This window comes from Corylus avellana, chromosome ca10 (assembly GCF_901000735.1).
Source record: "Corylus avellana chromosome ca10, CavTom2PMs-1.0".
Lineage (NCBI taxonomy): Eukaryota > Viridiplantae > Streptophyta > Magnoliopsida > Fagales > Betulaceae > Corylus > Corylus avellana.
The window spans coordinates 8,271,123-8,288,147 of NC_081550.1; the positions used below are offsets into that span (position 1 = coordinate 8,271,123).

General features: G+C 36.4%; 2 protein-coding genes across 2 annotated transcripts; one reads left to right on the forward strand and one right to left on the reverse strand.

Moving 5' to 3' along the window:
• Positions 1-2,887: 2,887 nt before the first annotated feature.
• LOC132164656 (succinate dehydrogenase subunit 6, mitochondrial) lies at positions 2,888-7,038 on the forward strand. Its single transcript, XM_059575199.1, has 3 exons — positions 2,888-3,202; positions 6,173-6,275; positions 6,599-7,038. Exons 1-3 carry the CDS (start codon positions 3,014-3,016, stop codon positions 6,751-6,753), a joined length of 447 nt encoding a protein of 148 aa, XP_059431182.1. The 5' UTR covers positions 2,888-3,013; the 3' UTR covers positions 6,754-7,038.
• Positions 7,039-10,261: 3,223 nt separating this feature from the next.
• Positions 10,262-14,905, reverse strand: LOC132164632 (fasciclin-like arabinogalactan protein 16). The gene is made up of 3 exons (XM_059575172.1): positions 13,481-14,905; positions 10,551-10,674; positions 10,262-10,339 (listed from the first exon to the last, which is right to left on the reverse strand). Exons 1-2 carry the CDS (start codon positions 14,787-14,789, stop codon positions 10,601-10,603), a joined length of 1,383 nt encoding a protein of 460 aa, XP_059431155.1. The 5' UTR covers positions 14,790-14,905; the 3' UTR covers positions 10,262-10,339; positions 10,551-10,600.
• Between the last annotated feature and the right edge of the window lie 2,120 nt (positions 14,906-17,025).

The following is a 17,025-nucleotide window of genomic DNA, read 5'->3' on the forward strand; positions in this document are numbered from 1 at the left end:
TCAATATTTTCAAGACAACAAATTCACAAAATGTTCACATGAGCATGCCTTTTTACACTAAAATCAATGAAAGTAGAGATATATTTTTTGTTTTTTGTTTTTTTGTTTTTTATTTTTTAAAAGCAAATAAGGAGCGGGTACAAGGATTAAAACACCAAATAAGGGGTGGACACCCCAACAATATACTCAAAACGAAAATTACAGCGCAGAAAATACACACAAATAGTAGGCAATGGGTTATAAATGACCCGGGCCTCTCTAGAAGGGCCGCTAAAAGCGGTTTCAAAGGCAAAACCCGAAGCTACCTGAAGATACCTCATGAGCAAGCAGCGAACAAGGCATCCAAAAGGATGCCAATGGAAAGTAGGCACTGAAACCATTTGAAATGGGTTTGTCAGAGAAGCAAACCAGCATTTGGCAATAAAAATCCCCACAAACAAGCTCAAACTAAGCAGTACAAGGCAGTAATCTAATTTAAAAAGCAGAAACATAGATCCAAACCCAAAAACCAGAAACATCAGCAAGGGATTTGGGGAAGTTGCACCGGAACAAGGTTGGCTGGCGGAGGGGCGGAAGGCCGATGCAGACGGAGAAGAAGCGTGATGATGGGCCGATCTGACGGAGGAAGACCACTTTAGCTCCAAAAGAGTTAAAACCGAAACCCACAACAGATGGAAACGTCGATGATGAGGTTTTGGGAGGATAGGAGGTAAATCGCACAAGGCGATGGCAAAGGTGGTTAGAGATAACTCCAAACCAAGAAAAACCGAAAACTTCATGAGAAAGAAAAGCAGGGAAAGGAAAAAAGAAGAAGAAGGGAGGAAGGAAGAAGAAAGGAACTTCTTCCCCTCTCCCAGAACAGGTAACAGGCAGCTAGGGTTTCTCAGAAAAAGAGGAGAGAGGACAGAGCAAAAGAGATATTTTTTGGATGACCTACGAGATATATTTTTTGTTTGTTTGCATGTGTAGTTTGATAAAACTTTTTCATTCTCCAACAAAAATATGTACAAACACTCTAAAACGTAAAATACTTGAAATTACTTTCACATTTATGTCATATCAAAACACTTTTCCAAACCGGATTAACAAATGGAGTCTCATCTTAAGAGTTTGAGAGGATGGAAATTGTTTTTTTTTTTCTCTACTTGCGGGGCGTAGTATGTTGCCCTAACAATACTTGTATGTCAAGAAATTTAGCTAAAAAAATATATATGTTGAAGAAACTTCATGTCACAAGAGCCAACAAATCAACAATAGCATTGGTTAATAATGTTGTGTCCCATGATCGATGTAAGCACATCTACACAAAAATTTATTTCATTTGAGAATGTGTGACTAAAAATGAAGTGGGGTTCAAGTTCATGAAATCACAAGATCAAGTTTCCAATATTTTCAAATATAAATATGCTAAATTTATGGAATAATTGTTTTGGGAATTACATGATATTTATCATGCATATGAGTTATTTGGAATTTATTTGTGGTGTGAGAGTTTCTTATATTGTAAATGAGTGAATTAAATAATGGAAGATAAACGGATAAAAAAATATAAATATAAATTTGGATGAAAGATTATTCTTTTTCACTTATAGATTGTTAATTTTACTATCATCATGGATATTATTAAAATCAGTAAATGTGTTGGCTAGTAGTTTTTTTTTTTTTTTTACATGTCCATACAAAGGAAGGGGGGATGGATTTGAACTAGTGACTTCCGCTTCATTAGACATAGTCCATAGCTGATTGAGCTACCCCTTAAGAATGTGTTGGCTAGTAGTTGGGGTTCATTTGATAGAACTTTTTAGAGATTTGTTTTTTTCTTTTCTTTTTGATTGAAAAAGCGTACTGATGTGACATAAATATGAAAATAATTTGGAATGTTTTGTGAGTTTTTTATATTTAGAGTTATTTGTTAATGCTTTCGCTTTTTTTGAGCATTGTCAAATGAGGCCTCATGGTTACTACTGTTACATACCAATGATATAAGTTTTAAGAGTGCGATTTAAAATGGGCAATTTTAAACCAAATCACAAAAAAACAAAAAATAATAAATAAATAAAAATAATAGAAAAAATGTGTTTTCAAATTACATGCAAGAAGGTGCACTTTTAAAAATACACTATTTTAAAAAGTAAAATACAATTTTAAAGGTCAAACTACAATTTTATTGTTTAAAACAATTAATTACATTTTTAAAAATTATATTTTCAAATCACACATTATTTTAATTCGCACTTTTAAAAATCATAAATCCGAACGCTAACTCTAAGAATTTTAAACATTTAAAATTGGAAAGAAGGACAAAGTGTTATGATGAATCATTAAACTATATGGTCCCAAGCTTTGTCTAATCAGTCTGATCTCCAGACCTGTTACATCTTTACAATGTCAACATTTCAAAGATCAATATGAGGGTCCGTTTAAGATTATGGTTTCAATAAGTGCGATTTTAAAAATATCGTTTTTGAAATTGTTACTTTTTAAAATCGCAAAGGTGTTTGGTAAAACATATTTTTTTATTAAATATTTGTTATGCGAATTCATGATTTTGGTTTAAAATTATACTTTTTTAAATAAGCACCTCCTACCCTACTTATTGAAATTGCAAATTTTTTTCTATTTTAAATTAAGTGTTTTTTAAATCGCAATGTCAAAGGCCTTATGCTTTGCGATATCTTTTAAAAATATATTATTTTTGGGAAATCGCAATTCCAACGTACCCTGAATGTTTAATTTATCCGTATCTTATTTGTAAAGGAAAAATAAAATAAAATATTTAATTTTTGAGATTACATTCATTTATAAAATAAAGTAGAAATGCCACTAACAGTCCACGTGGTGGCATTTGTCTGGTCATTGGACAAGGCAGCACAAAAGCTCACCGGAGAGAGACAACGCAGCCCCTTGTGCAGTCATCACCTTCAGCGTCAGAGGAAAACGAGCTTTTTAAGAGAGGAATCCAGAGAGATTAGACAGAGAAAGAGCAAAATTAGGAGCTGTTGATTGAAGGAAAATGGGGGAATCGTCAGAAGCATCGCAGCAATCATTCCTGAGGAAGCACTGGGAGGGCTACAAGGAGTTCTGGACCGAGAGGTTTTCGTTCTTGGACAACTATACCAGGTTCATCGATAAGCGCCTCCCCTCATGGTCCGCTTCCGATGTTGAAGAGTTCATTGCTTCAGACCCTGTTCACGGACCGACGGTAACTCTCTCTCTCTCTCTCTCTCTCTCTCTCTCTCTCTCTTATTTTGGGATTTTACATTTCGGCTCGTCTTTGATTTGGTGTTTTGTTTCACTTTGTGGATCCGTTTTGTTTTGTTTCTTCCGCTATTCATCTTTTCTGTCGGTTTTTTAGATAGTTTTTGCATTTTGTTCTGGGATGTTCATCTGGAAATTGCTTATTTGATTCTGGGTTTGATTTGCTTTTCACATTCTTAATCCGTTTTCTATTCTTTTTTTTTTTCTTTTTTTATTATCTCTGATTGATTTTGGCTTTGAGTAGAGAATATTCTTGTGGGTAGGTCTTATTTATGGTTTTTTCCTCTTCATTTTATGCTTTACATTTTTTTTCCCATGTTATACGTCCTTTTCCATAACTGATGGTGATAGATAGCTTATTGTATATATAGTGATCTTTATTGGGTGTTTTGTGGGAGATTTTTATTTTGGTCTTTTCTCGATTCTTTCTCATTTGTAGAGGGTTTTGGTTATTTAGTGGATTATAGAATAAGAAGAGTTCGTATGAAAATAACTTATTTCTGGCTTTCGTTTCATTTTACATTTCTATGTTGGATGTGGTCTTTGATGATGAATGAATTTGATGTAATTTTGTTTTATAATGAGTGGTAAATCTTGTTTTGATGTTGCTCCTGGCATCTAAATAGCTTTTGACTCATGTTATCTTGACGTGTTTGTTGTTAGTGCCCAGTTAGGTTCGAGTATTAATATTTGGTAGATCCGTGGATCTGTGGGTGGCTTAGGGAAGATGAATGACTCCATTGGGTTTTACTTTGTACCTGAAATGAGTCTATTTTGTCTCCAACAGCAAAGGGGTTTAATAGATATAAGGGCATCGAAGTTCAAAAAAAGGCATGATATATGTTTTGTGTTATATCTACGAGCTCAGGTCTCATAGATTTTGATTACAAATATTATGTGAGGTCAGAGATCAGAATACTAGTGAAAGAGTGAAATAAGATGTGAGGGAGATAGATTTGTCTGATCCTGGTGCCTGTGAACCACTATAGATATGTAATTACTCTTGCTTATGCTAGTGTGATTTTCTTTGTATCTGCAAAACATGTGATCCACTTCTTTAACCATGCACCTCATTCTGCCGATGCATTAGTAGCCTTTAGCGCTTTAGAGCACCTTGGGACTTTACCCATCTCTTCTCCCTTTCTCTCCATCTTGTCTTAGGTTAGTTAAGAGTCTTCTCCAAAGCAGCGGCAATGACCATGTGCCAGAGGACTGAGGAGATCATCTTTTAAAATAAAAATTAAAAAAAAAAAAAAAAAAAATGGTATAACCCATTAAAATTATCAATTCCACCTAGGAGGGATGACATGTAGGGCTTAGAATTAAAAATAATAGCTGGAATGTAATTATTCTTTTCTCCTAGGGTAAGTGTGGTGCAACATCTGTATATGCTATCAATATTGACTGGGTTTTTGGTCAAAATATGGTTTGGTTGCCCCCATAGAACTCAAAAGGGCTTTGGGATTTTGATTTGGGGTCCCCGTATTTGCTGACCTCTAAACCCATGAAGTGCTATAACCACAAAATGAGGGATAACATATTTTTGAAAGTGGACGATAGCTTGATTGCCGAGAAACTGTTGGCGTTCAGTACCCTGCTTGTCTCTTCTGGCGCGGTGACAGGCTTGGTCCAATCCCAAAAGTGGCCAATTCTATCCATCTTCGGAGTTGGTGGATAGTGAAGAGCAAGACGAAGATTTATGGGGTGGGGAAGGCGGAGATTTTCCTTACCCCTTAGGTGATTTCCCCCTGCCACCTGTTTGGACTGGCCTTTGATGGGGAATCCGTGTGAAGGGATCGATGTCACCTTAGAGGCTACCCCTCGGAAGGTAAAGGGTAGAAGGGAGCTTCTGAACCTAGAATGCCTCATCAACTATGATGTTAAGTGAACATCCTCTAGGCGGGGGAAAGGCAAGACTCACGCTTTCTAGTGTTGAGTGCCTCGGGGGGTTTAGGCTTTGTTGTTTTGTGGGTTTTGGGTTTGAGGGCTTGTCGGGTGTGTGGATTTGTGGGTGTTCTTGCTGTATCATTTAGGTTTCTTCTGCTCATTTAGAGCCTCTTGTGTATACTGCCTGTGTATTTAGGGGTGTCTTACGCTTTTTAATAAAAAATACATTACTTATAAAGAAAAATAGAACTCAAAAAGGCAATACTATTTTAGGTTAGTATGCTGTCACTCAAGTATGAAGCTTGAGCTGTTAACACTTCAAATTGTATCAAAGTGGAAACTAGTGAACTTATTTGCCCTGTGATACCACTGGACTTTACTGTTTGCCTTCATTCTGCTGGTTGAAGTAGGAGAATAAGGAAATAACTTTTGTGTCTGGATGGCTGCTCCTTTCTGTTCTGGTCAATACATTTGGATTGTCTACTTTCCAATCCATGATTGGTTCTTTTGTGGAATTCTCTGACACTGTTCATGGAACTTTGGGAATTCTTGGCATTGGCTGACATGTTGGTCTTTGTCTCACCTCTCAACGCTAATATGTTTCTGGTATTGATCTCCTCAGGCAGTTTTTATATACTTGTGACACTCAAATAACAGAGCAATCTTAGAATTCTTAGCTAGGGAGGTGGAAGTGAAAATTACCTTTTGGATTCCAATGGTGATTTTCGCTGTCACGATAGGGAGTGTGGAGTTGGGAATGCATGTAGCTTTGTTCTAGCATATAATATGCCCTCTTTCCTTCTTTCTGCCCCGTGATATGATAATATTTCCTGTTCTGGTCTTTGTTAATGTTCACTTAGCTAGTGAAATTTTTCCCCTGAACGTTAGTAGTGATTGGTTGTTAGGTATTGAATCTCCAGAAGGCAGGAATGTGCTAATACGATATTTGTTCTGTTATGATTGCTCCATGGTGTTTGTACTGCAAACTAGTTTGCTGTGAAATGTTTGATTTACTTCTTTCGTTCAGCTGAAAACTGCTAGGGAAGCAGTAAACTTTGGTCTCACAGGAAGTGTTATTGGAGCAGTGTCTACTGCAGGTGTTGCCTGGAAGTATTCAAGGAGCGTACATGGTAACTCTTCTGACGACTAAAGAATAATTTGCTTGTCTCTTCAATTTTCTCATATTTTTCTTCTTTTGAAGTTCAACCATGTAAGCTTTTGCTTTTGCCTTTTTTCCTTTCTTTCTTTTTTTGGGGGGCGACAGTAAATCATCTCTTTTTTGAGAGTGTCCCCCGGGAGTGCAAGTAGTATTTCTCTTGCAAAAATGCTTGTATGAAGCAAATAAACTTGGGTAAAATATGAGTTTCTGTGGATGTTGCTAACTGGTGCTTATGGACATAAGGGGATTTGTGTTGTCATCTGCTGAGGTTTTAAGGTTGTTATATTTTGGCAGGTGCTGGGCTGTCCTTTCTAGCAGGAGGTATGTTTGGTTGGACATTTGGACATGAAGTTGCAAACCACTGGCTGCAACTTTACAGGTTGGACACCTTGGCTGCGCAGGCCAAGTTTATGGAGTGGTGGCAAAACAAGAGTGTGGGTAGGTCGTAACTCAACAATACATGCCACAATGGAGGCTGCAGCTTCAACTTTGTTTCTATTTCTACAATAAGAATCCATCCAAGTTCCTTTTTCTCTTTAATGCGTTGAACTTTGATGCTGCTGTTCTTCACGATTGTAATGATCTTTTGTTGAACGGAAATGGTGAGCTCATTAGCAAACAAGAGTGCTATGAAAAGATGCCAAGTGCTAATTCCTTCTTGTAGTTTGTTTGACCTTGTAGTAACAAATAAATTTTTGTGATTTCAAAGTGAACTTTTAAATTTCTGTGGTGTATATATATGCTTGTATAACAAAATAATTCATTCATCCTTGTAAATTTCGGCCACTTTTTGGATGGTTCTTATAAATTTATAAATTTGTTCTCAAATAAAAATAAAAATAAAATTAGGATGGGGTGGTTGAACCGCACTCATAACCAATCGTTAGGGATGGCTGAATCGCCCCGAGGCCTTTTAAGGTGATTTGACCATCCCTTTTGGCTGACTATGGCATGGGGATGGGTGATCGAATCACCCCTACCAGTCAATTTGGGGATGTTTGAACCGTGTACAATGGAACACCCCTTATGATAAATACAATATTTTGCAATAACTACACAGCACCTTATTATTTTCTTGATAAAACAAACTAGTGGAAGTGTTATATAATAATATTCACCAGAGTACTAAATTCTCATATCATATTCCAATAATATTGATACACATCATACCAATTTCATTCTCAAGCCATTCATATATTCTAAGCATTTTCCATATCTGATTGCTATAGAGTTCCTTAGTGTAGTCATCCGCAGAGTGCTTTTTGTCTAAAATTCTGAAGTTGCTTATACATTATCCTCACATAATTGTGGAGCAAGAACTCCGATCTCATGTGCTTCGACAATTTCTTGCAATCATTGATCTTTGACTTGCCTTAATAGACTCTACTTCAACTATTGTCATCACGCTGCAACTCCCTTTCTAAACTTGGTGCTATTTGTTAATAGTCTCGCTACCCCTAAATACTATGTACTTCATTTTCTAAAAAATCAACATTAAAACATTCTCACTTTTTATATCACATTATTCATTTTGAGTAGTGATATTACGCAAGCCAGTGTAAGTGCACAGTGCTTCACGCTGGTAATGACAGTAACCAAAAGTTACTGTTTCAACATTTTTTAAATATTTTTTTGCTACTGTTCACCCCAGCGTGAGGCGCGTAATATCACCATTTTTCACTTTTTACTTATTCAAAAAAAAAAAAAAAATTACTATAAGACAACTTTTCAACTTTTCAATACCACTATTTTACTTTTCTATACCGATCATTATTCTTTTTTTTTTTTGTCACAAAAAATGAGTACAATACCTGGGTTGTTAACAAACAACCCCTTGGAAGTTATTAGTTATCACTAAAGACCTTCTTGAAATCTAAGATCTCTTTCACAGCGGCTTTGAAATTGATCCTCCATTTGTTGCAAATGCCTCAATTAATGTCTCCAACAGTCTCAAAATCTTATAAACCAAACTGAAAGAAAATTTCAAACAAACCTAATTAGCCCTTCACAAAAATCTCAAACTGGCATCAAGATTCTTTGGACCATTAAAATGGAAGATTGTTGGCCTATTCCAATACAAACCACATTGCCTCCAGTAGCTTTTAGGCTTAGCACAAGTTAGTTTGGAGTGGGACAGTTAAGTAATTGTTGAAACTAACGATCTGAAATGGAATTTGTTGTAAGGGAAACTACACTTATTTCCAGCCTTACTTTTGATAGGAATGTGGTAAACCCGGGATACCTACCCTCTCTCGCAAGAGACAAGTATCGCTTAAGACCTGAGTGTTTGTGTAAAAAGTTGAACTTGGGCGTCCCAACTGGAAAGTCACTTGGCTACCCCTGTGTGGATTACTCAATTTGTAGTATTCTTCTCAAACTTTAAACTTTTACAACGTACTCTGCTTAACTATCAACAAAGGGTTGCAATGTCTCCCTTTCGCAACTTTCGCAACCCAAATGACAAAATTACCTTGCATAAGATAATTAAAAATAAAAATCAGGATAAAAAAGATAAATTCAATAGAAAAACAAAAAAACAAAACAAAACAAAAGAAAAATTCTGAAAATGACCCACAGACCTTTTTCTTTCTTTTTTTTTTTTTCCTGAATTTTTTTTACTTTTTCAAAAAAAAAAAAAAAAATCCCGGAATTCTCTCTCTGTATTTAATTAAAAGTAAAAATCTTTTCATTGGCATGACAAACTGAATTTTTAAGTTATTTGAAAACTGTATTATAATTTTCTAAACTTTTTAAGGACCAAACTTAAATTTTATATACTTTTCAAAGACAAATAACTACTCTCCCCTAAAAATGTAATCAGGTTAGATACAAGGTTTTTTTTTTTTTTTTTTTTTTAATTCAACTTAAGGAAAAGGACAAAAACACAAAAACAAATTATAAGGGAGGATCTTTGCCGCTCCTAATTCTTAAAGCTGAAAGGAAATGAGAGATATCAGGAATGCTTCCAAACACAAAGTGAAAAGCAGCCAATTTTGCAATTAAGTGTGCCCGAGAATTAGCACATTTAGAGACCTTGAAGTGGTCCAAGAATTGAAAAAGGAAAGTTATTAACGACAATCGACAATCACAGGAGCACAAGACCAATCCGAGAAAATGTGACCTTGGTTGATGGCCAAGATAGTAAGGAGGGCGTCACCTTCCATAAAAATAGAAGGGCAGCTATAAGAAGTTGTCAAGCGAACAATAAGCACGGCAGCAGAGGCGCATCTCAAGCATGACCCAATAAAAGAATTTAGGTTCACAAACCAAAAAGGTTGGCCTGGTCCACAAACCACAATGCCAGTTTCTGCCAACTCACCTACTTACATCATCAAAACATACTTTTTTTTTTCTCTTGAAGTGGCTAATTTTCAATACAAAATCAAATAGACACTCTGTTTTCTTTAAATATAGGCGGTTTGTTTCACCCTATTCCTTTAAATATATATATTTTAAAAAAAAAAAAAACAATTATTATATTCACTCGTTTTACTTTAACCCTTTTATTAGCTAAATATAACTAATATCATGCACTTAAAGATGCTCTTACCAACCAACTTTCCAATACAATACAATAATGTGCCAAAGTCTTATGGGATGCCTCAAGAACTTTGCATGTGCTAGAAAAAGCAACTTTAATGGGGAAAGAATATATATATATAATAAAATAAAAAAAAAGCAATGAGCTTCTTCCATGGATACATTACTACAGAAAAGAATCATGTTTTATTGTATTTCACATTTTCTCTGTTAAAATGTTTATTCAACAGGTAGAAGACAACGTGACCCCATTACATCCTGCTTACACACGGCATCATAAACCCAATCTCCTAACAAATTTTAGAATAAAAATAAGATACATATTTACTATATTTTATATATATATATATATATATAAAACTAGAATAACTCTTATCCCTTGAGAGACCAAAACCCATAAACAAACAAAAAAAAAAAAAGGCAAAAAAAAAAAATGCATCTCCATCAGGTTCCTTCACATTCCATGACTTTCACATCCTCCGCATTTCTATGAACCTGCATCAACAAAAATGCAATTTCTGTTCAATACATATTAATTGAAGTTCTGCATAATAATATAGGATACGTAGCGATGGAAATGATCAGAACTTAATTATACAAAACTCTAATCTGTTAATTTCATGTTGAGTTTGCAGGTCGTATCAAAAATTATGGACCCTAAATGTTATGCCCCACCAAAAGTATAAAGAGAGAGAGCGGTTAGAACCTTTAGTCTCTTCTTTTCGTGCCGTCGGCCAAAGGAGTGCAAAGGATATTTTATTGGCAAGTGATGAACCGAGAATCCTGTCCAAAGGTTCCGAGCATTCGGCATGCTACCTCCATCAATTTTCCTGCCATATTCACCAATCATGAGATTTAAAGCAGAAATTAAAGGAAAAAAGATGTTGATGTGTACCCAACTACTCCTAAACAAACAATAAAAACATTAACAAAACAACCTACTCTAAATGATTAACTTCTTTGTGTGATTTCAGCCTCATAAAGTAATGTTACTATTCACACCCATTTACCACACCGATTTCATATCGGCTGACATAACGTGTTCCCACTTAAAATACGCCACATCAACCGGTGTGAAATAAGTATCAAATAAATAGGTGTAAAGTAGGCAAAATGCTTTTAGGTATAATGAGGTTGCCCATGCCCACCAGACGGCATCATCAATCATGCATGGTTGTGTTGGAAAGGTCTTTGCTTTAGGGTTAGGTCTTGAGATGCATCCCCAAAGCTATGCCTAACTTTTGATCTCAATCTATCTCAATAGTATTTATTAATCAAAGAAACTGCATGAAGTGAAAGAAAAGCAAAAAGATAAAAAAGAAATAGCAAAAATATAAAAGCAGGATAATTATTAGAATAAAGTAGAAGCTGGAAAAAAGCTCAAATATTAGGTAAAAGAGAGGGTACACATTTTACTCTTTTGGGTCAATTCACAAGCACATATGGACATGCAGTACCAAAGTTGTTGGCTGGAGGCAAAAAATAAAAAAGGGATAAGGAAAGATACCAAAGGACAAAATGCCATTATCACCACCAGCTGGCTGGATTTTGTGCTGTTTTCTTGTTTAAAGGCTGTGTTTGGCAAAGGGCCGGACCAAACCGGACTCAAAAATTTAAAAACAAAAAAAAAAAAAAAATCTCAAAATCAACTCTAATATTCTTACTTTTTATATCATATCAATCACTTTTTATTACTATTCAAATAAAAAAATCACTACAAAACAAATTTTTTAACTTTTTTATACAAAACATTCATACTTTTTTATCTCATATCAATCAAATCTACTACAATACCGTTCCACTCCCTTTTTTCTTTCTATTGCCAAACACAACCAAAAATCATGCCCAATGCCCACTGTTAAAGCCATTTTTTTATTTTTTTGGTTCTTGTTTTGGGCTTTTTGACAAAGTCAATTATGGCTCCATTTTGTTTATTACTTTTTTATTTTTTGTTGTCTTTTGTCTTCTTTTCTCAAAACAAAATCCAAATCCAAACACCCCTAAAAACACAAAAGCAATTTTCACATTTACTTCATATAAGAACACTATTTCAAATTTTTTTTTAAAAAAAAAAAACAAATCACATTGACAAAAAGAGCCTATGCCTATATTATTTCACCCAAAAAGGGTAGCCAATAATAATAATAATAGCAATTATATTTCATTAAGGTATTGAAAATTCAGTCACTCAGTCACTCTGGAGAGAGTGACTGAATTTTCAATACCTTTAAAAGAGACTGAAGAGTTCTATATTATAATTGATGATAATGACACTAAAGAACACTCAAGGAGCATGAGAAACACATAATAATGTATTTAATTATCAGATCTGAAATTAATGAGCCTTCTTTAACATCCAAGTTGGTTAGCAAATTTCATGTTATTTTTTTACAAAACATCAATGTAATAATAATGTATAAGAAATCTAATTAAAATGAAAAACAATCCGTAGTGACACACAAATAATGCCATATTAATCTCGTCCTTCACGGATACAAATTTCTTACGAACTGGTTTGCACGAAACTCTTACAAAGTAGCCTTTAAAATACGCATATGTCCCTTAATATGAAAAAAACACATATTTTTCTAATGAGTCCCTACTATCAAGATGTGTAAAACTTCCTCTTACAAATTTCAATAGAAATTTAATACATCAGGTAAAAACAACAAATGCAATGGAAATGGAAACACTATATCTTTAATTCAAATCATTCACATGGGCTTTTCCCTTTGTTCTAACCCAACGTCCACCACCCACCTCTGAGCCCTCAACACCAGAGTCTTCAAAATCAACCAAAATTGTGGTTTTAGTTTTATCAATGAATATTTTGTCAAGAGAAGAAAAAATATTTGGTATAAAGGATTATATTTTCTTTGGTGTTTCAAGCTGAGGTTTGCTTCCTATTGAAGGATATAAAACACCCCATTTACACCATAATGTAATTGAATTTTTTTTTAATACCTTGTATTTTTCACGTGCTAAAGGGTCGTTAATCATCTTTAAAGGCAGTTTGTAGATGTCCATCTTTCCCATCACTCTCACCGCCTCAATCTTTCATACATTACCCAAATTTCTACACAGTGATTCCAAACTCCCAGTCGAAGACACTACTACTTTACAATTACTCCACACTTTCTTTCTTTTTTTTTTCCTTAAAAAGCAAATATCACATTTAACACAGTGACTGTCATTTTCACCCTTTACTTTCCCATTTGGACCCATCAACAACGACAACAACAACCACGAGTAACTTTTACTTAACCACACCTAAGGCTCAAAAATTAACTTTTAATACTTTTCTACGCAAAATTAGTAGGTTAGAGGCGATGCGGCGACAATTTAATTATTTGATATACTCAATGGACTAAAACCCGACACGCAACATAAAGGCTTATAATATTTGACAATATCAATAAATTCAACACAAAATTTATGAGTCTGATTTATTTAATTAAATGAGCCGGGTTAAAATTTACCAAAAATATATATATACCACAAACAATTAAAAAGCACAGCCATGAGTCCATGACCAATTTGTAACACAACCCAAAAGGAAGAGGAAAAAATTATTTAAAAAAAAAAATTAAAACAAAAAAGCAGCAGTAAAAAATAAATAAACATTTATTTACATACCTCTCCTGGGTTTGGCCACGGCCTTGGTGGGCTGACTCGTCTTCACCGCCGTCTTGAGTTCCAACTCCTCCAGCGGGAACAAAACCCCGTCGATCCCCTGCACAGAGATCCGACCGTCCGTGTAGATATCCGGATCGAACAAGTACGCCGACCCGTCACCCTGCCCGAACTTGACCGACCCGTCCGCCTCCTGGGCCAACACCTTATTCGGCAAACGCAGCGTATCGTACTTCACCTTCCCGAACCTCCTCACTGCATTGTACATGCTCTCCTCCGTCTGGTACTCCGGTATCAGGTGGTAGTACATTATCTGCTCCGGCGCCCCTGGTTCGCTCAGCTGGTCCGTCGTCAGCTTAGCCATGGCCTCGTCGTTCGGCGCCAGAACGGTCAGCACGTACCCCTCCGAGACCAACCGGCCCATCTCGGTCGCCAACGAGGTCAGGTTCACCAAAATATCGGCCATCTCGTTGTACCCACCGTAGTGTAGGAGCGTCTGGATGAAGTCCTTGACCTGGGCCTCTCCGTTGAAGTGGTGGTGAGGACCCCCGGGTCCCGGTGCCGGAGCCGGAGCCAGCGAGGGTCCGGGCGCCAAAGCGTCGTAGATCGGAAGAACCGGAGGAGAACCGGGTTTGGCCGGCGGTGCCGGTTTTTTTAGGCGATGCGTCCTGGGGTCGACTTCTGGGGCTCCCTCGGGTTTGACGGCAGAGATGGAACGGAGGCTCCGACGGTTGTTGAAGTCGTCCTGGACGGACTGGGGAATCAGGAGCCGTTCGATTCCATGGATCACACCGTCGGGTCGGGTCACCGAATCCGGGTGGATCACCCTAGCGCGATCCACAGTTCTTTCCCCGCCGGGACGCGCCAGGCGGAGATGGTCATTGGAGAGAGTTTGGTGCTTCCGCGTCGAGTCGGACTCGCTAGGCCAGTGTTCGGATCTGATCCGGGTGGGGATTACGTGGAACATCAAGAGCTTCTGAAGCGACTTGAGATTTCCAGGCTCCAGCAAGAAGCGCTTGAACTCCGGGTCGAGATCGCGCTCCAGAGCGTCGTTCCGGGGAGCGAAGATGGTGATGTTGTGCTTGCCGACGGTCTCTTCCAGCGTCTGCAAGAGCATAGCCTTCTCGACCAGCTCGGCCAACTCCGTGTAATGCGAGTCCAGCAGAGCCACGAGGACCGAGTTGGAGCTTATCTGGCCGGTACCCGACGACCTGGGGTTGGAAGATTCAGGCAATGCAAGGCATATTCCGGCGAAGAGACAAAGATAAGAGACGAACAGTAGCTTTGAAACGCCACAGATGCGGAAATCCATGGCCACCGACAAATGCGGTGGATTCAGAGAGAGAGAGAGAGAAAAAAAAAAAGAAAGGGAGAGAGAGTAGTGGGTCGTGTGAGTGTGAGACAGTGTGATATAGTTTATGTGGTTGCGTTTTGTGTTTTGTGCTTTTCTTTTGTTTTTACTGTTCAAGTGTTTAAGTGTATTTTTGTTGCGTTAATGGTTTTGCTGGATTTGGTCAGGGTGAGAAGAGGGGGGTGTCGGTTGAGTTAATTTGTACACGTGGGACTAAACAGTGGGTTCGGACAGGCTGGAAGTAGGGTCCAGCAGCCAATAAAAAAAATATATAAGCTGAGCTGAAGTGGCGGCTTATGGAAGTGGCTTCGAAGGCTCTCTTACCAACAACCACCAACGCCTTTCCCGCTTTGACTGTCCTATCCATTGCCGCTTGCCGCGAATACGTGGAAACGACACCGCATTATCAACTAATACGGCTTTTTTTAAAAAAAAAAAAGAAAGATATGAGTTGTTAGAGTTAGGTTAGGTTAATTGATTTATCTTAGGGTGTTAAGGTGAAGGCATTAGGTTGTAAGAATGTTCCTTTTGGCTTTTGACTTCTTTGAAAGATAAGCTCTATAAATAATCTTAAGACATGTAACAACTCTAGGGAAAAACTAATACAAGTGTTCGGAAATAATATTTTCCCTAGGGTTGAAATTTTTGCTCTCACACTTACAACATACTATACGACTTTGTTTTGTTGGGTTCTAAGCGAATGACATAAATTATTCATGGTTGAAAACATAGTCTAAATCCATACCACAATTGATTGCTTTAGTTGTACATGAGTCTATGTATTGACCTGTGCCAAATGTTCAATCAAGTACTTATTCTATGGCCATTATTTTTACACTCTCAAAACATAGATATTACTTGGTCTCAACATAATGTCTCTCAGTGGACTTTACATTTATGTAAGTTGCAATACATGTACCTCAAGAGTGACATCTACCTTTTAACTGACCGATTATATCCCTTTAGGCAGAAGTGCATAGTATTATTCATCTAGACGTCTTTGGATCCTTCCGACTTTACGTTAACCCATGTAACTATCACCTAAGTGTTTCTTAATCTCATTGTCACTACATACTCACTGAATTTTCTTAAGAGTAATCAAAAGAACGGCAACCATCTTGATCAAAGGAATAAATTCAGACCGCATTACTTACTTTGTGCTGCATGATATATAGTTAACTTCCATTATGGATTTAGCCACACAATTATATATTTTTGCTTAACCAAGAAACATTCATTCCACTGAAAAAGAACACGTAATTAAGTGAGAGAATAATCAATTCTTCTTTTTTTCTTTTTTTTTTTCTATTATAGAAAAAGTAAGAGAGCGTTACTAAAATGACTATTCTACTTATGAGTGATTATAGTAACATATGTTTAATGGGAACTCAACTCTATCAAAACATCAGTTACATTAATTAACACGAAAATTTTCATTGCGGGAGTCAAAATCAAGCCCTAATATTTATCTAATCACATAAAAATTACCATGAGACCGATTACTTATTAATCCTTGTTTAATCATCCCTTAAAACACATGGTGACGACCAACATGTAATGTTGACTCTGTAGGTTCATGAATTAGCTTATGCCGACAGTGGTTGCAAAATAGTAATGCAAAATTGTTTCGTTTATTGTACCTACATTCTATTTCTCTCATATAATGAAACAATGAAGCTGATGTCACAAATGCCACGCTGTAGGCCCTCTGCATTTAATATCTGCAGTATGGCTCGGCTTAAAGCTATGAAACAGAAAAAAGATAATTAAAAAAAAAAAAAAAAATTATTTTGGGGACCATGTAGACTTCTTCTGTTGCCTAAAGTCCTCAGATATATATATTTGCCATCAGAAGCTGAGCTGTTGCTGTCTGCAATGCATCAGCCTGGTCTCTAGAAGACACAAGGACCATGATTTTCTTTAAGGAACACCCTTTACTGCCCAAGAAAAGCAAAAAAAAAAACAGCCTTTACTCTTTATTATACATTTTTAAATATTAATAGAATTCAAAAAGAAAAAAAGAAAAATCAATCCTATAATAAAAAGTTAGTTATATTATAACTAGTACAAAATGGATATAAGATTTTGATAACATTCTCTAAAACTGTTTAGAATTGTGTTAATGAGTTTAAAAAATATTTTTAGTACATAAAATATTCTGTAAAATAAAAAAGTTGGTATGTTTAGTAAAAAAATT

Excerpts from the sequence above, each read along its gene's own strand:
- LOC132164656 (XM_059575199.1), top strand. The coding sequence starts at position 3,014 with ATGGGGGAATCGTCAGAAGCATCGCAGCAATCATTCCTGAGGAAGCAC. Across the intron at positions 3,203-6,172 it reads ACCCTGTTCACGGACCGACG|CTGAAAACTGCTAGGGAAGC; the intron begins GTAACTCTCTCT and ends TCTTTCGTTCAG. Across the intron at positions 6,276-6,598 it reads GTATTCAAGGAGCGTACATG|GTGCTGGGCTGTCCTTTCTA; the intron begins GTAACTCTTCTG and ends ATATTTTGGCAG.
- LOC132164632 (XM_059575172.1), bottom strand. The coding sequence starts at position 14,789 with ATGGATTTCCGCATCTGTGGCGTTTCAAAGCTACTGTTCGTCTCTTAT. Across the intron at positions 10,675-13,480 it reads CGTGGCCAAACCCAGGAGAG|GAAAATTGATGGAGGTAGCA; the intron begins GTATGTAAATAA and ends TGAATATGGCAG.